Raw genomic sequence first — 26885 nt, 5'->3', positions numbered from 1 at the left:
TCATAATCATAGCCATTCAATGCATGAATAAGAAGAATACAGAAGTCTTTCAGCCAAATTTCAAAAAAAATCCACAAGTCCTTGCTTAAATTTCAAAGCCATTCAATTTCGGTCAATTTCATACCAACCAAACTGAAAGCCTTGTGTTGTTGTGTCGTCCACGTACTGGCTGACGCCTAGTGGAAGATGTCGGAAGGCTGTACGTAAGTTGAACACTGGGGAGGGGGACGAATAGTCATGAATCCATGATGGAACATGTCGAACGCTGGTGAGGGGGACGAATGAAGCAAATAAAGTGTTGTTATTTAAACTCTCATTTTCCTCCGTCCAAAAAATAAAGGACAAAAAATCTCATTTTCCGTACTTCTTTACTCTTAAGCACATGAAAAGCATTGTAAACGCAAAATTGGAGCCAAGCTTTGCTCTCTTCATATGAAAAAGGTTAAAGTTATGGGCCTTCTGATCAAGAAGAAAAAAATTAACATGTACCAAACATCTAGAGCAAGAAGAAAAAAAATATAGATTGCAGAAGAAAAATTAACATGTATTAAACTTATTTTGAAATACGTTAAGCTCTGTAGCCATTTTAATTATTTTATCAAAAAAAATTTAACCTATTTGGTTAGTTATGATAAGAATTAAGATTTTCCAACTAAATCTATCCAAGTATAGCTATTTATTTTTAATTTTTATATTAAAGAAATCAATATCTACTAAAACCCAAAAGAGAAAGATATAAAAATCAATAAAGAAAAGCCAATATAACTTCACATTATTACTCAAAATGAATTTATTAGGGTGGCCATTAACTTCAAACATGCAAAATCCTTTTAATATTTCACAATACATTGCCTTGATAGGTGAAAACTTGGAAAATATTGAAGGGCCAGGGCCACCTCTGGCCTAAAGGTGGCTTTGCCCCTACTTCTGATGTAGAACGACTTGTGGAGGACATCGAAAAGACTGTAAAACCTGGTTGTTGTAGGTTTGGGTTTCGAGTTCCGATTTGGGCACACGTCGTTTCGAAGATGACAGTGAAACAATTCAAACTCACTGCTCTCCCATGATGTTTGAGTTTATTTTTTTTTGGCTAAATAACGTTGTTTGCTTGTCTTCACGTTGCCATTTACACACAACCCGTTTAAAAAGAATACCAATAACTTATCATTTCCCTTTTCTAACAATAACTCATTTTCTTCATAATATTTTTGTTTATATTACTACTCCTACGTACCTCCCTTATATATAAGGGGTTCTTAGATCTAGGTCCAAAACGATTAGCTGTTATTGGGTCTAGTCCTAGTGTTTTTGGTTTTAGATGTAGGTCCTTTGACATTTATTACTTTTTTGTTGTGTCGATTTTACCCTTTAAGATAAATAAGGAAAACACATTGAAAATCTAAATTTAATTCATTATTTCCTTGAAATTGAATTCCAAATTTTGAATTTTGAATTTTTTTTCCTTGATAATATTCCTAATATATAGATAAAATACAATTTAATCAATAAAAAGTAAAGACTCACATATTATACCAATCGATCAGACAAGCACGCACATTAAATTATGTACCTGACATACAGGTAAATAATGTTAATATATACAGGTATATATGTACCTGCCTTATAGGCAAGTGTTTTTTTCTTGAGTTTTCTTAAGTAGTTTTTTCTGGAGGTTCATATTTATATACATACGTACATGTCTTCCATGTAATAGTGTTTTTGTTTTTCCAAAGAAATTTTGTATGGATTTTTATCTTAGTTGAGTTTAAATATCCATACCAAGATATTATATGAGTTCAATTAGCTGGGCTAGAGAGTATAACTACCTAGACTAGAGGTAATTTATGGATTTAATTACCTGGACCATAGGTAATTTATGGGTTTAATTACCTGCATACTGCATACGAGGTGTATGCATAGCAGCATAGGTACCTTACATATTGTTAAGGTATGAAGTTTTTATGAACTCTTATTATAAATTTTGATGTCGGTATACCTTGGGAAAATTTCAGAATTCAATAAATAGATTTGCAATTAAATTCGAATCAAATATGATAATTAATATCCTACAAATCAATAACTTACCAGTTTTAGGAATTCATAATTTACCTTATTTATGTTTTAGGTGCATAACTGGAACAAAAAATAAAAAATAAAAAAAAGTAAATATCAATAAATTGAAATAAGCATGTAATCTTATGTGGTGCAAAAGTCAAAGGACTTGGATCAACAACAATTTTGTGTGGATTGCACCCAAAATCTCTCCTCGTAATTGGACTTATGCAAAATTTTCTATATATATAACCGCATCTTCAAGTCCAAATGAAAACACAAAATATCAACCAATCAAGGAAAACAAACTATGGAAGACATCTTGTTCTGTACATCCCTCACCCTTATCTTCATCCTATTTACCTTCAAGTTCTTGGTCCAACCAAATCGACGTGGTTACAAAAACCTTCCACCAAGCCCACCTTCACTTCCAATCCTTGGCCATCTCCACCTCCTAAGACCCCCAGTCCACCGAACCTTTCACCGCCTCTCCCAAAAATACGGCCCCGTTTTCTCACTCTGGTTCGGCTCACGCCGCGTGGTCATAGTCTCCTCCCCGTCCGCAGTCCAAGAATGCTTCACCAAAAACGACATCGTTTTAGCCAACCGTCCTCGCTCGCTCATGAGCAAGCACGTAGGCTACAACAACACCACCATGGCAGGGTCTCCATATGGCGACCACTGGCGCAACCTCCGCCGCATCGGCGTCACCGAGATATTCTCCACCGTCCGACTCCAGACATTCTCCGGGATCAGAAAGGACGAAGTCAAACACTTACTACTTAAACTCTCACAAAACGCACGTGACGGTTTTGCGAAGGTGGAGCTCAAGTCCATGTTCAATGAGCTCACCTTTAACATCATAATGACAATGGTGGCGGGGAAGAGGTACTACGGCGACGACGTGTCGGTCGACAAAGAAGAGGCCAAGCAGTTCAGGCAGATTATGAGCGATGCGTTCTTTTATGGAGGAGCAGCGAACCCAGCTGATTTTTTGCCCATTTTGAATTGGGTTGGGAGCGGTGGTTATGAGAAGAAGGTGAAGACGTTGGCTAAGAGGACAGATGTATTCTTGCAGGCTCTGATTGATGAGCACAGGAGGAAGGGTAAAAATGGTACTACAATGATTGACCATCTTCTTTCCCTGCAAGAGTCCCAGCCTGAATATTACAACGACCAAATCATCAAGGGCCTTATTCTGGTTAGTCAAAAGTTATTCTCTCTCTTCTCATGCATTTGTTTTTTTTTTTTTTTATGATCATGTTTCATGTTCAAAATCGGTGCGTTTATTATAGCGGGACATTGCTTGCTTCCCTTCAAACAATTGTTATTGTTTCACATATGGCTTACTTGTAGCAATGGTCTCTAAATTATACCCATAATTATATTTTGGTCACTCAATTCCCAAAAAAGTTGCAGATGTCCCCCAATTATGTATCGTGCTGCACCATTGGTCTTTGCCTTCAAGTTTGTGACTTTTATTGTAAAAAATGAGGGTAAATTCAGCAATTCATCCACAACCCCTCCCTCTCCTCCACAACCCTCCCCTTCCTCCCTGGCCACAACCCACACTTTCCTCCTCTAAATTTCAAACATCAATGTCCTTGAACTTGAACAAAACAAAATCAAGACAAAAGGCATAGTAAAATAAGGGATATGGGATTCTGCCACAACCCATACACCTTCCTCCTCTTTCCACTTCCATATTCAGCCGCCCACCCTCAAGTGGAGGTTGCTAAATGAAACAATAGGGGTCCATTTTCCTCAAAATAGAGACAAAAACATCCATATCCTCTCTCCCTCTCTCTCTTCTTTCTTTTATGGATAATTACTATGACTTTACATTTATGGATGTTTATGGTTGATGGTTACAGGACAGGAGAAGCATTTCACTTGTCTTTTCCTTAATTTTGCTTTCCTTTTTCTTTATTTTATTTTAGTTTAAATTTATTATTTTTTGTTATTTCGTTTTTATAAATATTTGGAATTAATTTTCAAGTGTACTTATGAATTTAAAGGAAAAATAGACAAACTTAACGGAAGGGACTAGTAGTGCAACATATATAATACATAATTGGGGATTTATGAAACTATTTTTGAAGTTGAGTGATCAAAATATAACAACATAGTTCATAGACCATTATTACAATTAAGCCTTTAACCCATTATAATTTATAAAAGTAACTCATAAAAAACACACCAGTAAAATTTCCATAATTGGGAACAAGATAAAAAGAAAAAAAACACAAAACAAAAGACAATATAATTGCAAAATTCGTGGCATAGCTAGTGTCCCACGTGTTTAGATATTCACTCTTTTGTGTCCACATCCAATCTAGCTCTGGATGTAGATCTGGACGGTGACTGTTCAGCTTTTTCTAGAGGATCATATTGGTTTCCCAGTCCAGCTGTGTTTTATGGCATTTGTCACATGTATCATGATTCATGAGGATAAGATTTGTAGGTTGCAAACCAAAACAAATCAAATCATTTTGCACCTAATTGGTCCTTTATCTTAATATAAGCTCGATAAATTTTACAGATCTTTATCTAGTTTTCACTACATTGTAATCATTTATTAGGAGATTCACTATTATACCCAATATAGAAGCCCAAATTATTAAAAAAAAACCCTATATTAAATGAACTTTAGAAACACACCCAAAACTCATTTACAACATAACAAAAAAGCTTTTAACTTCTTTTAAATTACAAAACTGCTATTAATTTCTTAAAACAAACCCAACCTCAAAGTTTCATAAAAAAGCCCAAAACACTCAATAAAACATCAAAGTAATTTAATAATCAAAATTAAATTCAATAGGGCCAATTATCATTTTTTGAGTTTTTTTTTGGTTTGTTTATTAAAATTAAATGGTATATGGTTTATTTATAATTTCAGTACTAAGAATGGATATATTACTAAATATTTCTTTTTTATTTTGCGTACTGTACAATATGCATTTTCATGGTTTATAATAAAAGTATTTCATTGTGGATTTGATAGTTTTTTTTCTTCTTAATAAATCAGGTCATGCTATTGGCGGGCACTGATACATCAGCAGTGACACTGGAATGGGCATTGTCCAATCTACTTAACAATCCGCACGTGTTAAAAAAAGCTAAAGCTGAGCTTGATGCTCAACTTGGCCAAGAAAACTTAGTGGATGAACCAGACCTGTCCAAACTACCCTACCTACAAAGTATCATCTCAGAGACCCTCCGTTTATGTCCGGCAGCTCCGTTGCTTGTCCCACATCTTTCGTCCGAGGATTGTGTTATTAGCGGATTCGATGTGCCACGTGACACAATGGTATTGATCAATGCATGGGCTCTGCATAGAGATCCTGAACTATGGGATGATCCAGAAAGCTTCATGCCTGAGAGGTTTGAAAATGGTGATAATTTTTCCCACAAACTCCTGCCGTTTGGACTCGGAAGAAGGGCTTGCCCTGGGGTAGGCTTGGCGCAACGTGTAGTGGGCTTGACTTTGGGGTCATTGATTCAGTGCTTCGAGTGGGAGAGAGTTAGTGAGAAGGAAATTGACATGACTGAAGATAAGGGACTCACCATGCCTAAAGCTGTTCCATTAGAGGCCATGTGTAAACCGCGCTTGATTGCGAGGAAGGTTCTATCTTGATGTATGAATATAATAATAGTAATAATTGTTGTGTTATCAAAATACTTGGAACAGATAGTTTATGTCTTCCAATAAATTCCATTTGACTAGTGATCCGTTTTGGGTTCAACCATTTCTCTCTTTGAATGTATGCAAGTTTTATTTATTCATCCTTTTAAGTTGGTTTAGAATCTTGTAATAAGTATCATACTTGTTAACCACATTATACCATATTAGGTTACAACTAACATAAGCTTTTGCAGAAATCCCTTTTCACTTGAATGGCTACGATGCAGTGGCGGATCCAGAACTCTCGGGTCACAGGGTCATAGTGTAAAAATGTCGAAATTTTTTTAAGATAAACTATTGAGGCATTTTTTGTAAAAAAATACAGACAAACACGCACACTAATACTCTAGCATCAACCCCAACCTACCCTAAAAACCCTCTGTACCCAAAAGAAGAAGGGTTTTTGAAGACTTTATGCATATTTGCTGGGATTTCATTGTGCATATTTGCAGCTTGCACAAAGATAGAACCGGTGTGAAAATTGGAGTGTGGAAACACAACATTTTCATGTGTTGTTTCCTGGTTTGAAGAAGGAGCAAGGGATAAATTCAAATATGTTGAGGATTCAGGAATCGAAGGGAACTCCATTTTTGATTGATTTCTGCTATGTTTTCTCTCTAGTTTGCTTTTGTTTTTAGATTGAATGACATCCTGGTTTGAATGGTAAGGAAAGCATCAGACAACGTCCTTGAATAACGAAAGCATGTTGGGATCTCATCCCTTGTTCCCAGCACCCATATTTTCTTGCTTTCCACCTCGACCCACTTAATTATAAAAAAGAAAGAACAAAAAAAAAGAATGAACAAAAAGAACAAAAAAAGAAAAATATAACAATATCTATTAAAAAAATATTTATCAACACATTATTTATCAACAACAAAAATATAACAATATCAATTAACAACAACAAAAGTATAACCAAAACAATAATAATTGGGGGTTTTAGATGGAAGTATCGGTGCTGGATAAGATAGAAGGATACGCTGGGCATTTGTTGTTTTGTTTTTTTAAAAGACTTGGCTCAAAACGACGTCGTTTTGGCCAGGTCATTTAAAAAAAATTTCATAGCCCAAAACGATGTCGTTTTGCCTTGGTTGCTTTTAAAAGAAAGACAGGCACGCTGTGCTGCGCTCACAGCCTTCTCCTTCAGCCAATTCGTCGAGCACTTGGTGTGCAGCTCCAAGAGGTCGCACCAGCAACTCCAAGGAACCTCCAAGCCTATTTCCATGGCTTCCAAGAGGTCGTGCGACCCCACTGACCCCACTGTGGCTCCGCCCCTGCTACGATGTACTGTATTGTTGCAACACGCGATTTGGCCAAAACGTACCGTAAACAACATTATAAATATATGCTCCACACGAATTGCCCAGTCAACCAAAAATCGAAAACATGTTGTGTAAGACGTTGGATTATTCCAATTACCTACTTAAGTGGTCTTCTAATCATCATAGGGTTGTCTTGGGCTCAATATTGATCAAGGACTCAATTACTACTCGGCCCGTAGCCTTTGTATGAGTGTTTAAGTTAAATACATGGGCCACAGGGATTCCTAATTAATATGGACTAGGGTTTTTATTTCCTAATGCAATAAGGACTGCTTGAGAGTTTTTCTTGATGGGAGAGACTCCCACGCAGATGCATATAAAACACAAGTGCCCCTTCTCAACCGATCAAGAAAACCCACACAAAAGAATTCACCCCATCTAGAATGAGTGTATGAAGGGATCGGATTGAGGAGAAGAGCTCTTGTGTATATTCTTGATATTTCGATAGTTTCTATGACATAGCAAAGATATGTGTTCTACTTATGTGCAGTCAATAAAGTTTACATGTGGTATCAGAGCCTAGGCTGCATGTTTTTAGAACCAAAAGTTTTCTCCCATCTTTTCTGCCAAAGCCGTTGGATAATTTTGATTAATTCAATAAGCTAACAGATAGTGAATGGTGTACAACCTTCCCCTTCAGAAAATCTAGTCTTAGATTACAAGGACCTGTCTGCACCACCTCCCTCTGAAACCCTAGCTTCCGCGATTCTCAAAACTCTCCCAGAATCACTAGACTGCTATTGATAATGGTAATTCAAATGACAGCAACAAGACGCTTGCTCTCAGACCTGATATCCAAAAGCCGTGGCTGTCGGAGAATGGATTGACAACACCCATAGTGGCACCGACAGAGATGGCTCCATTGGGAAGGAGAAGACGACAAGCAGACCTGTGTTGTCCATGGTTTTATGCCTCACTAAAAGTAAGCATAAAGTTTGTGTTTTATTTTATTTGTATCCTCAGATTGATGTTGGCTTGTTTTCTTTTGACTTACCTTTTGACTTATCAACATCTATGCGGCATATCTCTTTCCATTAATAATGTATAATAATAAAGTAAACTAAGGAAAAGTTTTGAGGTCCGATGGAAATTGACTTAAGCATGTATATGGTTTTTAGTTTCAATCTCAAATTTTGCGGCATGATAAACATGGCTTCAGTTTTGATATCTCCTCAAGCATGCTTAAATTTCATAAGTTGGATAAGTATTTTCTTTGCGGCAAAAGAATACATGCACAAGTATATATATATATATATATATATATATATATATATATATATATATTTAAGATAAAATTGGGGTTTTTAGTTTCAGCTTCAGTCATTGATGTTAAATTGACCCAAGCATGTTTTGTGTTGATTAAGTAATCGCATGTCATGAACTGTTTTTCTGTGACTTATTTGGAGAAATTCATTTATTTATTCCATGATTAATTTAACTCAGTTCTAGGTTTTAATATAGTGTACATATGCGAAAGGTTATAAAGTACCAAACCAGAAGGATAAAACCTAAAACCTAAAACTGAAAGTTACAGAAGCAATGTATTGTTTTATTAACCTTTATTACACCAACATATTTTGTTAAGCGTGTTTCGATATACAGCTTTTCTTGTTCATGCTTGAAGGGTTGAGATCAAAGTTTCAAGAGTTCTTGTTTCAATTTAAAGAGCGAAAGCAACCTAGTTGATTAAAGAACCTTTGATTCTAATAAGATTGGTTATTAAATGTGATAAAAGTACAAAGTTTTAACTTTATCATATTTGGAAGTTTTATGATCATAGTCTACAGATATTCTAGCAATGGTTGAGTGAGCCAAAGCAACTCAATCATTAATAATTTTCTGGATTTAAGGAATTGATCATAATTGGCATTCACTACTACATTTTAGCGTTTGCGCGACGAATCAAAAATAGTCGCGCAAAGAACAAATCTGTCGCGGAAACAATAGCGCGACAGATATATCGTCGCGCAAAATCAGTCGCGCAAATACCGTCACGCTAGACTTTGCGCGACAAAACTATAAAATATCGTCGCGCAATACCCTTCGTTGCGCCAATAGTTCAGGGACGACAAACAATCTGTCGCTCAATATTTTGCGCGACGAGAGTACAGGCGTTGCAGCAACTACGCGCGACGACACTTCAATCCGTCGCAAATATTTTTTGCGCGACGAATTAACAGACGTTGCATGAACATAATGCGACGACATATATTCGTCGCGCAAACAATATTTGCGCGACAAATATTTCGTCGTTGCAAATACCTTGTGCGATGAATAAGGATCGTGACTCAAACCCTTGCGCGACAATGATTTATTTGTCGCATTTTCTTTAGGGGACAAATACGTCCGTCGCGCAAACCGAGGATTATATTCGTTTACGATATATTTTTATGGTTTTTTTATTTTTTAAAACGTGATTTGCGCGACGGGTCATTTTTTCGTCGCGCAAATATTAGTAATTAATTTTTTTTTTTAATTTATGTGAAAAAAAAGAATTTTGATTTATTTTATTTTTATAATTAAATCAAATTGCAATTGAAAAATGTAATGAAGAGAAAATAGTTTTTTAAAACATAATATAAATGTATAATATACAAGAGAAATATTTAAAATGTAATTAAGAAAGTAAAAAACTAATTAAACAATGTAGCTAAATCTACTTCCTCGTCTGGCAAATGCGGCTCGGAGGTCTGGACATTGGGGACAGGGGCAGAGGTTTGGTGGCCATGCGCAGAGGTGGACGGGGGAACAAAAGATGGTACGGGAACGCCGGACTGGGCCATTGACTGTATAATCTGAGCCATCTGTGCCATCTGGGTTTCAAGCTGGGCCACCTTTGCTGTCAAAACACTATTTGACTGCGACGATGAACGGGATCTAGGTTCCCGCCGCCGGGCATTCCCCATCCCTCGACAGTATGTCCCTGGCCGCCTCCCTAGAGTCTGATCCAAGGTGTCCGTCAAGATCTGAAACCCTGCATCCTGTGGAGGAGCCACAGACTCGAGCGGCGTATCGGGAGGAAGCTGGGAGGCGGACTCCTGAAGAACCAACTGGCTCTTCTCAATCATGGTCGTCTGTTTAACATAACATAAAATATAAATAAAAATATTTATATAATAACTATGAAACTTGAACGCGTAAAATAATCATTAAAATTAAAGAGTACTTACATGAAGGGACTCCGCCAACTCATTCCCAGGTCGAACATAAACGTCGCCGAAGACGTCAATCTCTGGGAATTTGGACCCCTCCTAAATTGAACAAGAGTATAAAAATGTTAGTACAAAAAAAAAAAGAAATTAACATTAATGACATATTAAAAATTAAATAAAAACAACTTATTATTACCCGACGTCGCGCATCCATCCTATAGGAGAAGGGCCTGGAACCTGAATGATGGAGAAGAGCCTTCTTCTCCCTATTGCCCTTATTTGCTTTAGCCATCTTCTGTTATACAAAAATTAAAACGTATTATTTGAAATTGAAATGAAATATTAAAAAATGACATAAATCATTAGTAAGAAATGTGTAATAATTTTGAACTTAATATAAAAAATACCACATAATCAGCCTCCTGAAAATGACCACAGAGCCACTGCCAACTATCCTCCCGCCCCTCAAGCTCCTTCGGGCAACCCTCCTGAAGAGCAACCTGCGGATCATCAAATGCCTGAAAGTGGTGGTGCAGGTCGCTCTTCCACTGCTTGTACCTATCAGCGAAGAGTCTGTTGATGTACCCCAACAACTCATTGTTGACATTCTCTAAATTGTAATTCATCTACAATAAAATAATTACATACATTAAATATTTAAAATATATAAAATTGGAAGGAAAAACAATTAAAATGTAAGATACATACCGACAGGTGTCCATGCATCTCGTTATGCACCGCATCAGGCATGGCCTTCCAAGACTTCCATTTCATCGGACAATAGGTCCGAACGACTGCACCAACATCGTGCGCCAATGAGCTATGTTGGTCTGCCGTTGGGGCAGCCCGATGACGATCGTCGTATCTGATGTTGATACGAGAGTTGTTCACCCGGGTGACCTTCGATGTAGCCAACTGGCGACACGGTCCCCGGGTGTTCTTCTTGGCTGCAAAGAAATATGAAATTAATGTTAGTTTAATTTGACTAAAATATTGGTACGAAACATATGTAGTTGAAGGAAATCTTTACCTGGTCCGCTCGAAGTGGCGTCGGTGGTGCTGGAAAGCCGATGACGCCGCCTGGCGCTCATTGGTTGCGCCACTGATGACTCTGATGACGCCGGCGCATGGGGGGCACTGGGACCCACTGGCAAGTCGGGCAACTGTGGTGGGCCAGAGGCCGGTGACATCATAGTCGGGGGAGGCAAACTACGTGAAGGTTGCACCGGCTTATGACTTCTGCTGATTAGGTTTGACATCTTGCAATAAAAACAAGCACCAAAGTTTAAAAAAAATAGTTACTGTAATACACCAATCTAATAACAAATATAACATTTATTTCATTTCATTTAAAATAGAGTCAACGTCTAATAACAAATATAACAAATATAACAAATAAAATATAACAAAAATATAAAACATTCTTCATTAATTATAAAACATAAAAATTATTCCAATTTAGGGTCATTATATAAACTAAGCTAACAAACATACAAATAAATCAAATTTACCAATATAAACTAAGCATATTTTAACAATATTACAAATTTAATTAACGCATATATGTTGGCGTACAGTTTGCGATTTCCGAGTATCCGGGACTCCAATCCACAATCCGTTGAATCCTATATGATCCTAGACATACAAGGTACATCATACATGAGTTTGAGTTTCATCCAATGGTCCGAACAAATCAAACCGTTAAATCGCACAATAGGCGAAATCCATTCGAGGCTGAAACGGTATCCAAATTGGAAACCGAACACACCTACACGGTCATGACAACTAGTGGATCGCATTGGGACACAATGTGATTTTGCTACAGTTCCATAGCGCTGCCACACGCGGCAGCAGCGCATGTATGTGAAAAAGCAATAACGATCGCCGGAAAAATCTCAAAATTAAGGGCCAATCTTCCTACCCTAGGTTCAGGACATCGAATAGAGGCAGTTTTCTTCTCGGACCTGGGCCAAAAAATGGCCGGAAGTGGCCGGAATTTCATCCCGAAATCCGGCCAAAATCTTAGTTACAAAATTAGACAACGTACGCTACAAATTTAACAAATCCTATCCAACCATCAGCTAGACAATAAAAAATAGGGGGAAATGCATACCTCAGTCGTCAGATTTGGAGGCCGGAGGAGGGAGAACGAAGCCGGAGATATTCGCCCAAAACCGGATAAATTCCCGCCGGTTTCTCGAACCCAATCGTCGCGGCGGCGGCTCGGAAAGGTCTGAGTCCGTTGGCGGTGATCGCCCGGTCGTTAATGTGGAAAGTTGAGGTGGTGGCCGGAGGAGAGAGAGAGAGAGAGAGAGAGAGAGAAGAGACAGCGGCGGCAAGAATGAACCAGAAGGTCTGAAACTGTCGAATTATTATCAGACCTTTGCGCGACGAAATATAAAGTGTTCGTCGCGCAAAACAGTAAAGTGTCTAAACGGTGCGTTTTCGATTAAAATTTTCGCGCAAAACTGAAAATATTAACTTTGCGCTACGAAATAAACTCCCATCGTCGCGCAACGTCGTTGCAGTAGCGGCAATTGAACCGCCAAAAATTTCACCACCTTACGCGACGGGGACAAAATTTTCCGTCGCGTAAACATCATACCCTAAACCCTAAACCCTAAACCCTAAACCCTGAACCCTGAACTCTGAACCCTGATCACATAAAACCCTAAACGACATCATCCCATTGCGCGACGAATAAAGTTGTGTTCGTCGCATCTACATGTTTTGCGCGACGACAGTTACCCGTCGCACAATTTCTTCTATAAAATTTGAAACAAATTGTTTTTATAGCATACACATTCTACGAAACTAGTTTCAACGATCCAACCGTCAAACGTATTTGCTTATACTTAGAGATCGTATACACCAAAAATGGGGAAAAAAAAACGTGTAGAGATCAAGTAACGGGACAAAAGTTTTCGACGGTTATAATGGAAAAATCACGATTTAACGGTCAATTTTACTCTGATTTCGATAATTTTTTACGGATACAATCCTTCACCCAACTTGAATTCAATGACAGTATTTGATCTTCATTTCAAATTATTTACACTAGTGGATATCACAAAATCTTATGTTCTACTTAACAAGTTTATATATAAACTTTTAATAGTTAGTGACTATACTGTGTGAATCATATACGCATTATAGATAACTTTTTTCATCGATCCAACCGTCACACTTGTTTGTTTCTACTTAGAGATCGTATACGCCGAAAATCGAAAAAAAAAAAGGTATGTAGATTGCGTAACGGGACAAAAGTTTTCAACGGTTATAAAGGAAAAATCACGATTTAACGGTCAATTTTACCCCGATTTCGAAGATTTTTTACGGATACACTCCTTCACCCTATATGTATCCAATGACAGAGTTTGATCTTCATTTCAAATTATTTATACTAGTGAATACTGAGTTAAAATTCCTAAGTGTCATGTATAGAAATATTTTTTTAAAAATTAAAGTGGTTTACGCGACGAAGTGAAATATTTCGCCTGTAAATAGTTTGCACGACAATGATTTTTCGTCGCGCAAACATTTTTGTGTCGAGTTATTCGTCATGTCGTCGCGCAAAGATCAGTTTTAAATTTTTTCCTGACACTTGTGTTTTTTTGGGAAAATTAACCTTGCGAGACGAAACATATCGTCGCGCAAGGGTTACTATAACGACGCTGGTGTTGTCCGTCGCGCAAAAGACACTTTGAAACTATTCCCGGACACTTGTAAATTTTTTTGGACAATTATTCTTGCAAGACGGAGATAATCGTCGCGCAAATGGGTTTGGGCGACGCTATTAGATGTTTTCGTCGTGCAAAATTTTGTTTTATTTTAAAAAAATTAAATTGATATTTAGTGTAAATATTTGTTGATACTATATTCGTATTTACTATATATGCAAAAGATGATCACAACTTGTTTTAGGGGACGTGATAAAGCATATATTTATATGGTTTGGATATCATATATTTATATGATAAAGCATATAATTGTCATAGAAAACTTTATATTTTTTCATACTATATTTGTATTTTGTTATACCTTTATTCATTTGTCTTTTTACAAAACTCTATGCAAATATATGACGTTAATTAGGAAAAGTTACTGACACAAAGAGAAAACATGTACATTTCATTAAATTACAAATAAATTACATTATTCATCAGATGAACATGTACATTTCGTTAAATTACAAATAAATTACATTATTCATCAGATGAACTATAATAACCTTCGTTATCATCACTATCATGACTATCCGTCTCCCAATCCTCTTCCTCCTCCTCTTCCTCCGCCTCCTCCATAAGTACATCATCGTCGTTGTCGTCCCCCATGGTTGGATCGTATCGCGGAAGATCACCGAGGTCAATTGTAATTGACTGAATCGGTATTTCTCTTGAAGACACTCCGTCAATCTGAAATGGTTCTTGAACAACATTTGTATCGAAAAGTGTATGTGCATCATTTTCCATGGAAGAGTCTAAACGTTGGTCAACGACGTCGACGTCGTTGTCCGATGGGTCTAGTTCTGGTATATCATACACGTTCCTCTGATCCATATGCTGAACCACTTTCCAATCGTTCCCCGCTTTAGGGTCATTTAGATACACAACTTGTTTTGCCATGTTTGCCAAAATGTAAGGGTCGTCATCATACCAAGTTCTGCTCATGTTCACAGATAGTAACCCATGATCGATTTTAATACTTCCCTGCCTATTTGGGTTCGTATCAAACCATCGACACTTAAACATGATCACTTGGTACCGGTCTTTGTAAAGCAATTGCACGACAGTTGTGAGTTTGCCATAGAAATCAATGTCTGTACTTTCCCCTCCACCTGGAACATGGACACCGCTGTTTTGCGTACACAACTTGTCATCTCGTGCATGACCTAAAAACTTGACGCCGTTAACATGGCAACCTGAGAACAATTCTGCTCGGAGTGGGCCGAATGCCAAGTTATATAACTCTTCACTGTAAGTGGGGGAATTCTCTGATTTCAACTTATTCACCTAATATTATAAAAAAAAACCGAAATAGGTTAGTTTGGAAAAATGTAATAGCACAATATATATATGAATTAGAAAACACTTATAACTTACATATTCCAAAAACCATTGTGGAAACAATTCACGGTGTTTCTTGGAATACAAATGTGATGGATGTTCTCGCTTCATCATCTCTTCATGTTCATCTAAGTATGCCAATATCTCATCACAATTGTTCAATACGAACCAATGAGCTACCTCCATGTCATTTCTGGAAAACGATTCTCCTCGTACAGGATCTCCAAAGGGTCGTGCGCTTTGGGCAAAAACAGAAAGTTGCTCATTTCTCAGACCTCCGTCATTATTGCGCTGAGGTCGATTGAAAGCCGTGTCCACATCCTTTAAATACATTCCACAGAAAGTAAGCGCCTCATATTGAACCCAAGCCTCTACAATTGATCCTTCGGGCTTCGCTCTGTTGCGTACGCTTTTTTTCAGCTCTCCGAGTAGCCTGCCAAAATAAACCGAAATTAGCAAGTAGTAAGCATGAGATAATGATGCATACACAAATGATGATGATTATATACCTTTCTATTGGATACATCCAGCGATAGTTGACTGGACCAGCAAGCAATGCCTCTTCTGGCAAGTGAACCATCACGTGAATCATACTCGTGAAGAAAGCCGGAGGGAATATCATCTCAAACTTGCATAAGACTTGGACAATGTCTTGGCGCAACTGATCAATGTTTGTCTTTCGCAACATTTTTGCCGTCAGTTGGGAAAAAAATCTGGACAACAATATGATTGGCTTGACTACATCTTCCGGCAATAGGTGTCGAATCCCCACAGGAAGTAAGCGTTGCATAAACACATGACAGTCGTGACTCTTGAGTCCAGTAAATTTACCCCCGTCAACCCTCACGCAACGTGCGATATTAGAAGCATACCCGTCAGGAAACTTTACAGACGATACGAACTGTAGAAACTCTTTGTTGTCATTCGGTTTCATGGAAAAAAATGCAAGATCCCGTATAGCTTTATCACTGCCCCTTTTCAGCCATAAACCCTTTCGTATGCCCATTCTTTCCAAATCAAGACGCGCTTTCGGAGTGTCCTTTGTCTTGCCCTTGATATCTAGAATCGTTCCCATCAATGTGTCAAACACATTTTTCTCAACATGCATAACGTCGAGATTGTGCCTCAATTTTAGTTTCGACCAATATGGGAGCTCAAAAAACATAGACTTGTGCGTCCAGTTCATATGTGTAGCAGGTCTGGTCCGACTAACTGTTTTCCCAAACGGAGCAAAATCCAAATGGTTAAGCTGTTCTAAGATCTGATCACCGGACCATTCTCTAGGTTTTGCGCGACGCTCTTTGTTCCCGTCGAACTCTATATCCTTCTCCCGCCACTCGTGGTCCCATGGCAACCATCTTCGATGCCCAAGGTAACACACTTTTCCAGCGTGCCAACCGGAAGTTACATCTTCCTTGCATACAGGGCATGCCATATAACCCTTTGTGCTCCACCCCGAAACCATTGCATATGCGGGAAAATCATTCACAGTCCACATAACTGCCGCCCGCAAAGTGAACATCTTCTTAGTAGATTTATCGTACGTGCGCACCCCGTTTGTCCATAAATCTTTGAGCTCATCAACCAACGGCCTTAAGTACACATCGATTGACCTGCCAGGATCCTCAGTTATCAAAACAGTCATCATCATGTACTCTTTTCTCATGCATTTCCAAGGGGGCAAATTATATGGAAATACGAAAATCGGCCAAGTGCTGTGGTGTTGGTTTAGAACCCCGTACGGATTGAAACCGTCAGTCGCAAGTCCCAACCTCACATTTCGGGGATCAGCAGCAAACTCGGGGAACATTCGATCGAAATCTTTCCATGCCTCCCCATCTGCAGGATGCCGCATCACATCGTCGTCTACCCGTTTTTCCTTATGCCATCTCATGTCTGTGGCAGTATGCGTCGACATATACAATCGCTGCAACCTTGGTTTCAGGGGCAGATAACGCATGACTTTTTGTGGAATCTTACTCATTCTATTCTGAGATGTCTGTTTGAACCTCGATTCATTGCATATAGGGCATGTATCCAACGTTTCATACTCTTTATAGAATAACATGCAATTATTTTTGCAAGCGTGGATCTTTTCATAACCCAATCCAAGACCACTCAACATCTTCTGTGCCTGTCTGTGATCTTTCGGCAAACAATTGTCTGTTGGAAGCATTTTCTTGAAAACCCCCAAAAAGTAATCGAAACACAAGTTCGACATACGATACTTTATTTTCCCGTGCATTAGCTCCACAATCGCCGTCAGAACGGAAAAGCGCTCGCACCCCGGGTATAACTCCTGGTTGGCATTTCTTAACAGGTTTTCATACTGTTCGAACTCTGCACTGTCCATTGGTGTAGGCACATCATCTTCTCCTTCCTGAGTGCTGCTGGTCGATGCAAATGGAAAAGCATCATGTATAATATCCCTGACTTGTTCATTAGGATCCACAATAGGTTCAACATTGTCCATTCTTGTGGCCCCTGAAGACGAAGCGATGTCTACTTGTTCCCCGTGATGGTTCCAAGTGCTGTATGTCTCAATCATTCCATTTCTTACTAAATGAAATCGAACATGTTCAATTGTCTCCCACAACATGTTGTTACACCTCCTGCAAGGACACCGGATTCTAGTTGCACCTGGGTTGTGTGTCCGTGCAAAGTCAATAAAATCCTCGATTCCATCCAAGTATTCGCCTGCGCACCTATCCGGGTTTTGTATCCACCTCCTGCTCATCTTTCCTGGAACCACAATCACAATACAACAATCATATTGTATTCGTACAAAATCTTTCCTTATGCCTCCGGTAAGGGCCCTATCCCATTCGGAAATGCATAGCCATGTCATGTAATTTACAGCTACATGAGATTAGATTTCGACGTGGATAAATTTCGGCAGCATCTCGGTACAGTTCTTGAGGTGTACCGTAGATATAAAATACCTACGTACCACCCGAAGAACGTACCGAGACGACACCGAAATCTCCACAATCGAAACCTAATCATGTAGCTGTAAACTACGGGACATGACTATGCATTTCCAAACTGTCCAAAATATGGGACAATTGAAGAATTAATTGGACCGTAGTCGTGGTTTACCCACCCATGCGCGGTCCAACTAACCTCGAACGGGAACTAAGCTTTATAAAAAAAAAAAATGTACAAAGTTAATTTCAATTAACTTTGTACATTAACGTACATTCATAATTTAACATCATATTATAAACATAATTTCATAAATCAATATAAATATAATGTTATACATTTTATATTATAAAACAACGAAAATACCTTCTAAATCGTTCTCCTCCAATCGCTAATCACATATAATATTCCTATATACAAAGAAATTAATGGTGTTAGTATGAATTTACAATAAAATTTTTACACTAACGATAAAAAATGCATACCTAATGACCGTATCAGAGGCAGAAGTAGCTCAACTCATAAACGAAATGAAAATGACGAATTTTGTGTGCCGAAACCTCTTGAGAAAGATGCAGCAACAGCAGAGGCAAACTGCAATTTTTTCTGCAGTTTGCCTCTGCCATGGACGTGCTAAGCTTAGTATAGACGACGAGTTTGCGCGACGGATACCTCTGTCGTCGCGCAAGATTCTTCCGTTTTGCGCGACGAATAATTAGTTCAACATATGTCGCGCAAACCACGTCACCGTCGCGCAAAGGTTATTTCCCAGTCGCGCAAGGTACTGTCGACATCGATTTTTTGCGCGACGATGTAGTTCTATCCGTCGCACAATAATTCGTCGCACAAACAACGTGCGACGAAATGTTTGTCGCGCAATCCTCTGTCGCGCAATTTTTTGGCGCGAAATGCTATCGACAGTAGTCCGTTCTTCGCGCCTTTTTTTTTCGCGACGAAAGTTTTTACTTGTCGCGCAAAATACCTTAGCGCGACGAGAAATACTGTCGCGCAAAGTTCACCGCCAAATAAATTTTTCCGCGCGTTTTCCCAGCTACTTTATGCGACGCTCTTTGTTTTCGTCGCGCAAACAGTAATTTGCGCGACGATTAATTTTGTCGTACAATTTTGCGCTACGATTTATGTTACCCGTCGCGCAAAATATCTATGTGGGACGATTTATCCTCCGTCGCGCAAAAAACCGTCGCGCAAGGGCTAAAATGTAGTAGTGATTGTAGGTGAAGGCGTGTTAAAAACTCTCTGTCCAAAGATGTGAGTGGTTTAACATGAGTACACTTATAATGGAACAGCATGGGAGATGAACTGCATGAATTAGCAAGGAATTTCTTCAGTCCAAAGACGTGGGAGTTTCTTTGTTCAGGAAATTTGTGTATGTTCATGTCCTAGTGTTGAAAACATGTTTAATTCTCTACCCAAAGGTGTGAATTAATTATGTTTGATTGAGGATATGGGGACAGATTGATTGTATGATATATTTTGGAAGATTTCAGTTATGTCACAATGAACCTTAACTCCATTGGCATACAAATTTTTGTTCTTGTTATACGGATTGTAACATGTTTAAGTTGTTGATGATAATTTGATATTGGTGATCTTTAATAGTCATGAAAGTTAATGGTATGACAAAGAAATAGATTTTTGGTTGATCACATAAAGGAGATATGAGTATGAAAAATTGATTGCATTAATTTCTCATATCAAATATTCTCTCAAGTTACACTACAGTTTCTGATCACTATTAGTTCACATCAAGGTTTATGCATATTCATAGAATGTATGCAATTTTGGTATTTGTGACTTGATTGATCAAAAATTTGTGTTTTCTTATTTGGTTATGTATGGACATGTTTTGATACTTGGCTATTTTTCATATGCAATCAAGTGACTGTTTTATAACATACAGCTGGATTGATTCATACGTGTAAAAGGATTGATACATATTTAATTGGATTGAATCACGTAAAGTTGGATTGATCTGTAAGGTTGTGTTCATCATATAGAATGAAATAAAATAAAGTTGGCTTGTTTTAAATGGTATGGCGTACTGCTGCAAGTGTTTTTGAGGCATGATTGGTGTTATATTTGATGCTTTCAGTATTGGATAAAGGCAAACTTGCCTTGTGAATATATATTTACAAGTATTAATTGTGGTTATATCACTTGCATTTAAGGAATATCACTATTTTATTGCCATTATAGTTTTCAATTCTCAGTTTATCGCAGTCTAATTATATGTCATGTTATATAGTATTCATGCTTGATATTAAGAAATATGATCGTTTCACCCAAGAAAGGATAATTTTGAATGATAACCTAAAGAAAAACTTGGGTTTTGCATGGCAAATTATTTGGATAAACCTTTTGTTTTAATATGAGGAAAATGTCATGCTATATGAAGTTTAGATATTGCATTAGAAATAAGGATGTTCTGCTGTTGTATTGCTATTTCTTAATGAATGAGATGCATGGATAAAATTGCACTTTTGATTAAGGATCACTAACTTACTTGTTTTGAATCAAAGTGGCACATTGCTATATATAAAATACTCAAGATACGATCTCTGGATTGCTCAAAGGTGTTTTTCAAACTTAATAAAGTGACATTTTATATATCTTGGTTTTGTGATATGGTTTTAATTGTTTCGTTTGCACCTACATGGAACTTACTGTTTTATGATGATGTTTAGAATGCACATAAGGATAATTAAATTTTGAGAAGCATATTGATAGCATTCCTAATTCTATAGTTAACTAATTTTTCAGTTTTGAACCATGCTGCTATGATGTCTATTTACATAATGTTGTAGTACGAATTAATTTGTGATATATTTAGGCGATAAGGATCTTTTTCTAAGCTTTCTTTAGACGCTGAATTCATGAAAATATATTGAGAATTGAATTTTTGGTGAATTTATAAAGTTGAAACAGATGCACAGGATTTTTCCTGACAGTTTCTGCATTATGAATAAAGATTGTTGAATGACTCACTTAAAGATCTTCAAATGAACTGATTTTTTTATATGTTGAGCATATACGTGTCTTCGTGAATTCTGCAAAGTTTCGTGATTATTGGATGTATAGATTATTTGTGAGAATTTTATTAGTGATCTGTGTTCAGGAAAAGTATGTGCTGACAGATTTTCTGAGTAACCTTGTTGGTCATTTTCAGTTTTTTTTTAAATTAGCTATAAAACGACTCATTAATTTTTCTGTTTGAAGATTAATGACTCTAGTTTGTTTGCATTAAATTTGATAATAATCCGACTTCTAAATTAATTATGGTAAATTCTCAAGTAATCACATATCATTGCTGGAAATTTCTTGACAGTTTTTGTGCATTTAGGCTTATACTGTGAAGTACATTAGGAGCACGCCTTGAAAGTTCTTTTACACCTTTTTGTCACAGTGTTTCTAATCATAAGGTTATTGGTGCACTATATATTTTGAAGTAGCAAAGTAGTGAGTGTTTGCCCAAGTAGGAGAAGTGATGTAAAGTTTTGGGCTTCACACTCAATACCTTATTATCTTGTATTTTGATAAAGCTCATATAGGTTTTGGAGCATACTTGGAATTCTTTTCTGGGTTTTGACGCATTGAAGTTTTTTGAGTACTAATAAGCATACTTGAAACTGTTTGGATGACTGACTGTTTCGTTTTGGCTACTAAAGTTCTTACCATGCTTATTTGTATTGCTTAAAGAAAATTGAATCGGTGTTTAAGATACAAGTGGAATAAAGTTGAATGCCTCCATTACAGTCTTTGGTTTTTCTCATCTACGTGCAACTTAAATGTAAAGTGTTGTTTGAGAAAGAATTGAATAAATTAATTTTGAGCTCTAACTCTAAGGATTGGACTGCGATAAAGTTTTATAATGTATTAATTCATTTTATATGGTTTTGATCCTTTTTTGTAACATGCAAAATATATGTTTTGATGAGTGGGAGCGTTTAATGATCTTCTTTGAGGATGTATTCAGTAATTTGGATATTTTTGATTAATCGCTTAACAATCTAGTTTTGCATTAAGGATTTTAAGGCTAATAAGAACAAAGTTTGGTTTACGTATGTTATATGTTCTTATTATTTCATGCAGTTTTGTTCAAATCTTCAGTAGTTAATCAATGACTTTTGCCTTTTCAATTGAAATTTGTGATTGCTAATAAGCATTTGGATTTTGGTTCATGCTTGTAAGGGAGAAGGCAAAAGAAAGAATTTTTCCGGTGGTTCATTGATTCATTGAATAAGGTTGTTTCATACTTGTTACAATTATAGTTATGCCATTAAGTTTTGATATGTAGAATTAGTGGGAGCTGAGTTTTATTCCACTCAATCTTCATTAGATTTCTTGGAGACAGTTCAATTATTTTGTCTATTGCTGTTTGGTTCGGTTCTTTTATTGGATTACGTGACTTCAGTTTTATGTTTACTATTCTTTGACAAATGAATCCAGTAACATGTCATCATGCAGTATAGCTAGCTACAGACACTGCATAAGACATGAATTCATGCCAGTGTCATTAAGGAGAGATCTTGGTAATCTCTTAAGGAAGGGCTTATGAATGAAAGTGATCTTTGTAAACACAAATTAAGTTTTGTCATGATCATTCTGTGTCCTAGTCTTGATGGAAGCCTTATGTGATTTTGCAAGCTTATATGTGTGGTTGTAAGAATCTTGGATGTTATAAATTCAATGTGTTCCGACAGTTCCATGTAAGTTTACATTTTTTACAGTGGCTTGATTTAGGAATAGAGTGATGTTGAGTTCTACATGGCCATACAGTGATCAACTTTGAAGCCTTGATGATTATTTGACCAAGTGGGAGAATGTAAGACGTTGGATTATTCCAATTACCTACTTAAGTGGTCTTCTAATCATCATAGGGTTGTCTTGGGCTCAATATTGATCAAGGACTCAATTACTACTCGGCCCGTAGCCTTTGTATGAGTGTTTAAGTTAAATACATGGGCCACAGGGATTCCTAATTAATATGGACTAGAGTTTTTATTTCCTAATGCAATAAGGACTGCTTGAGAGTTTTTCTTGATGGGAGAGACTCCCAGGCAGATGCATATAAAACACAAGTGCCCCTTCTCAACCGATCAAGAAAACCCACACAAAAGAATTCACCTCATCTAGAATGAGTGTATGAAGGGATCGGATTGAGGAGAAGAGCTCTTGTGTATATTCTTGATATTTCGATAGTTTCTATGACATAGCAAAGATATGTGTTCTACTTATGTGCAGTCAATAAAGTTTACATGTTGTTCATGTTCTACACGTGCAATACGTCCCTTATTGTCATCATTTTCCTCACTTCTTCCTCTAAATTAAACGACCACGTCTAAATGTTAAAAACCTCCCACCAAGCCCACCTTGTCTCGCAATCCTCTGCCACCTCCATCTCCGTAGAAGAATGCTTCACCAAAAACGCCAACCATCCTCACACGATCATCGGAGCATTTAAACTACAACCACACCACCATTATCACTGCCCCATACCGAGACCACTGGCACAACCTCTGCCACCGCCATCGAGATCTTCTCCTCCGCCCGCTTCAACGCATTCGCCAGCTCCAGAAATGACCAAGTCAAGCAGTTACTGTGCAAGCTCTCACAAAACGCGTGGAGCTCAAGTCTCTGATGTCCAGCCTGGCGTATAATATCACAATGACAATGGTGGCGAGGAAGAGGTACTACGGGGACGATGACGTGGCAGACAAAGAGGAGGCCAGGCAGTTCGTAGAGATCATGGAACAGGCCGTTGCGTATACTACGTTACCGAAGCCAGGAGATGTTTTTCATTGGATTAATATTTTATGCGGAGGGTATGAGAAGAAGGTGGTGAAGTTGGCGGAGAAGACATATGTGTTCTTGATATTGTTATTAGCCGGTCATCAGTCACATTGGAATGGGCAATAATGTCCAATCTCCTTAACCATTCACATGTGTTAAAAAAGGCCAGAGTTGAATTAGATGGCCAAGTTGGCCAAACTACCTTACTTACAAAGTATCATCTCCGAGACTCTCCGGTTGTATCCACCGGTCCCACTACTAGTACCACATTTTTCATCCGGCGATTGCACAATTGGAGGATTCGAAGTGTCACTTGGCATGACGAGGATTTGAAAACGGTGAGGATTTGTCGCACAAATTCATTCCGTTTGGATTTGGAAGGAGGGCTTGCCCTGGAACGGGCATGGCGCAACGTGTGGTGAGCTTGACTTTGGGGCCGTTGATCCAATGCTTTGACTGGGAGAGAGTAAGGAAGTATTGGTTGACACATGTCAAATATTGAGAAGAGTGGTGAAGGTACATCTTGGGTTAAAGTGGTGAGTAAAAATATCCCCTTGATACTAGATGTATGAATTGAAGGACACTTTTTGCTCATATTGTGGGGGCGAACGCAGTTGACTTCTTCTCCATTAATTGAGTTGGGAGTGAAGTGATGCTTAGAGCATTTCCAACAATGGAGGCTGGGCTCGAGCTGGGGGGGTTTGGGCTAATAAAGGGTTTCCAGCTGCAAAGGCTGGCCCGGGCAGGAGGTGGGGTCCATGAGCCTGGGCTGGCCCGAGGGGGAGGCAATTCGAATTTTTTTTTTCAAAAAAAACCCAAAAATTAATGAATTTTTTTCTATAAATACCAACCAATGCTCTTCACTTTTAACACCAAATCCTCATATATTTTCTTCTCCTTAAACTATTATTCACTTTCTACTCAATATTTTTTTTCAGTTTAAAGTTTTATTTTTTTGAAATCTTATCAGAAATTTTTTTCTAATTATGATATATAAATTTTATAATAAATATTGACACGTACGAAACCAAAAATCTAATCCGAAAATATTATACAAATTAATTGTTTAGGTAAAGTTGGGCCAAAGTCTAACTGATAAGCACATGTTGTGAGGACCATAATTTAAATTTAATCTAATTCCAGGATTTCATAAAAGAAAACCACCTTATTTAAGGTTGTGTTTTTGGTCAAACCTTAATTAAGGTAGATAATTTCTATAAAATTCAAACCTTAATTCGAACAGCTTGTATCTTTTTATGAGATAGCTAGAGTTTGATTTGAGCTCCACTCAATTCGAACAGCTTGTATCTTTTTATGAGATAGCTAGAGTTTGATTTGAGCTCCACTCAATTCGTTAAGAACATCTACAATCATGCTCTATATTTTTTTTTTTAATCTAGATGCTCTCTACAATATACATTCAAGTATCTCTCAAAAAAAAAAAAAAAAGTATTATATTGATTTAGTTAGTACCACTCAAACTCACCAATTATTTTTCTGAAGAGAATAAATTTTCTTTGCCACCTTTTACGTTGGTTGCGTTGCGCATTAGGAAAAAGAAGAAAGTAATCTCATCTCACGCCTAAAAATTAATTGATTACAGGTTTATTTTTTTGGGTCCAAATAATTGATTACAGGTTAGGTGGCCTAAATATAATAATCTTTCTGTTCTTTTTCCTGTCGTCTTCAAGTTTTCAACTTATCCATCATTCTCATAATGATACATCAACTTGAATATAATAACATTAACTATGGAAATGGATAAGAACAACCTACAACTCCTTTAAACAAAGAAAAACAAGAAAAACCAGTCCCAAAGTCGGTGCTTGAATTGAATTTCAAAGTTCCAAGCCTTCTCCTTCTCAATGCAGAGATCTAATAAGAGCTCTCACTCCGATTTGGCTTTGAGGAGTTAACAAGGACCTGATCACAGAGCAGAAAACAGGGTACTTCTTGATTACATGTAAATTAACATGGTGATCTTCTCTTTAATTAATGACACAATAACAATGGTAATTAAGTAATTAACGATCTAAATCCATGCCTCATCTTCATCAGTTCTGGGAACCCAGTCATTTGTTGCAGGGTTGCTTCTGATCTTCATCAATCCCGCTATGACATCATCATGGCTCTGAGCCAGCTGAAGATCCAACCCATCAAAGTCACTTCCTCCTTCTCTCATAACCTTTATAAACCCACTTCCAGTCTGTCCATTTCAATTCAATTTAAATCAAAACCAGACCCAATTAAATCGTCAAAAACAGAGCACACAATAATTCTTTTTCAAAACTCAAAACTTTGAAAAAAAGAGAGAGAGAGAGAGAGAGAGAGAGAGATCAGAGAATTTAGTACCATGTGATGTTGCTTGTCAATGGAATTGAGTTCCTTGTAGTACTCTGTGTCCACAAACTCATCTTGTACTGTGGTAGCTCCCTCTGCTGATGAGAGTATAACAGGGGATTGAGATTGGAGAGAACGAAACTTGTCGAGCTCTGGAATGTTGGGTTGGTCATCGATGGAATAGTCAACTGGGTTTGCTGTTGATGATGATGAAGCATCGGGCTCGCTTCTATTTGGTTTGATGGGTCGCTTTGGGGCTGAAGAGTCGAACTGAGCTCTGATCTGGTTGGCGATCTTGATCTGCTCATCAGCTTCCAACACCTCGTCGCTCCGGCTTGGCTTTGTCGCCGTCCTGTGCCCCACCATGATCAAAAAATTTATCTTTTTCTTCTTTTAGTTTGTTTGAAATTGTTTGATGATGGTGCTCTGCTCTCTCGTGTGTTTATATAGTATAAAAGCAATGAAGAGAAGAATGGCAGGTGAAGTCGGAAGAAGCTGAAACTATGGGCCAATAACTAAAGAGTCT

General features: G+C 37.7%; 3 protein-coding genes across 3 annotated transcripts; 1 reads left to right on the top strand and 2 right to left on the bottom strand.

Annotated features, from left to right (window-relative positions):
• Positions 1-2319: 2319 nt before the first annotated feature.
• On the top strand, positions 2320-5801 carry LOC110771616 (cytochrome P450 81Q32-like). Its single transcript, XM_021975946.2, has 2 exons — positions 2320-3253; positions 5084-5801. Exons 1-2 carry the CDS (start codon positions 2363-2365, stop codon positions 5690-5692), a joined length of 1500 nt encoding a protein of 499 aa, XP_021831638.1. The 5' UTR covers positions 2320-2362; the 3' UTR covers positions 5693-5801.
• Positions 5802-14304: 8503 nt separating this feature from the next.
• Positions 14305-17153, bottom strand: LOC148293599 (uncharacterized). Its single transcript, XM_088254534.1, has 4 exons — positions 15793-17153; positions 15320-15716; positions 14449-15229; positions 14305-14321 (listed from the first exon to the last, which is right to left on the bottom strand). The coding sequence occupies exons 1-4, from the start codon at positions 17136-17138 to the stop codon at positions 14305-14307; spliced, it is 2541 nt and encodes an 846-aa protein (XP_088110660.1). The 5' UTR covers positions 17139-17153.
• Positions 17154-25737: 8584 nt separating this feature from the next.
• On the bottom strand, positions 25738-26853 carry MEE59 (maternal effect embryo arrest 59). The gene is made up of 3 exons (XM_021975947.2): positions 26372-26853; positions 26064-26225; positions 25738-25942 (listed from the first exon to the last, which is right to left on the bottom strand). Exons 1-3 carry the CDS (start codon positions 26723-26725, stop codon positions 25895-25897), a joined length of 564 nt encoding a protein of 187 aa, XP_021831639.2. The 5' UTR covers positions 26726-26853; the 3' UTR covers positions 25738-25894.
• Positions 26854-26885: the final 32 nt, after the last annotated feature.

Source organism: Prunus avium, chromosome 6, assembly GCF_965620075.1.
Source record: "Prunus avium chromosome 6, drPruAviu1.hap1.1, whole genome shotgun sequence".
NCBI classification, from domain to species: Eukaryota; Viridiplantae; Streptophyta; class Magnoliopsida; order Rosales; family Rosaceae; genus Prunus; species Prunus avium.
The sequence above is the reverse complement of the archived record's forward strand: the minus strand, read 5'-3'. Positions and strand labels throughout refer to the sequence as shown.

What these genes read in the sequence shown, in the direction of transcription:
- LOC110771616 (XM_021975946.2), top strand. Translation starts at nt 2,363, where the DNA reads ATGGAAGACATCTTGTTCTGTACATCCCTCACCCTTATCTTCATCCTA. An exon ending in TCATCAAGGGCCTTATTCTG is followed by an intron (nt 3,254 to 5,083) that starts GTTAGTCAAAAG and finishes TTAATAAATCAG; the next exon opens with GTCATGCTATTGGCGGGCAC.
- LOC148293599 (XM_088254534.1), bottom strand. Translation starts at nt 17,138, where the DNA reads ATGCGGCATCCTGCAGATGGGGAGGCATGGAAAGATTTCGATCGAATG. An exon ending in TGGATGTATCCAATAGAAAG is followed by an intron (nt 15,717 to 15,792) that starts GTATATAATCAT and finishes TTATTTTGGCAG; the next exon opens with GCTACTCGGAGAGCTGAAAA. An exon ending in CACAATGGTTTTTGGAATAT is followed by an intron (nt 15,230 to 15,319) that starts GTAAGTTATAAG and finishes TTATAATATTAG; the next exon opens with GTGAATAAGTTGAAATCAGA.
- MEE59 (XM_021975947.2), bottom strand. Translation starts at nt 26,725, where the DNA reads ATGGTGGGGCACAGGACGGCGACAAAGCCAAGCCGGAGCGACGAGGTG. An exon ending in TTGACAAGCAACATCACATG is followed by an intron (nt 26,226 to 26,371) that starts GTACTAAATTCT and finishes TGAAATGGACAG; the next exon opens with ACTGGAAGTGGGTTTATAAA. An exon ending in CCAGAACTGATGAAGATGAG is followed by an intron (nt 25,943 to 26,063) that starts GCATGGATTTAG and finishes CTCTGTGATCAG; the next exon opens with GTCCTTGTTAACTCCTCAAA.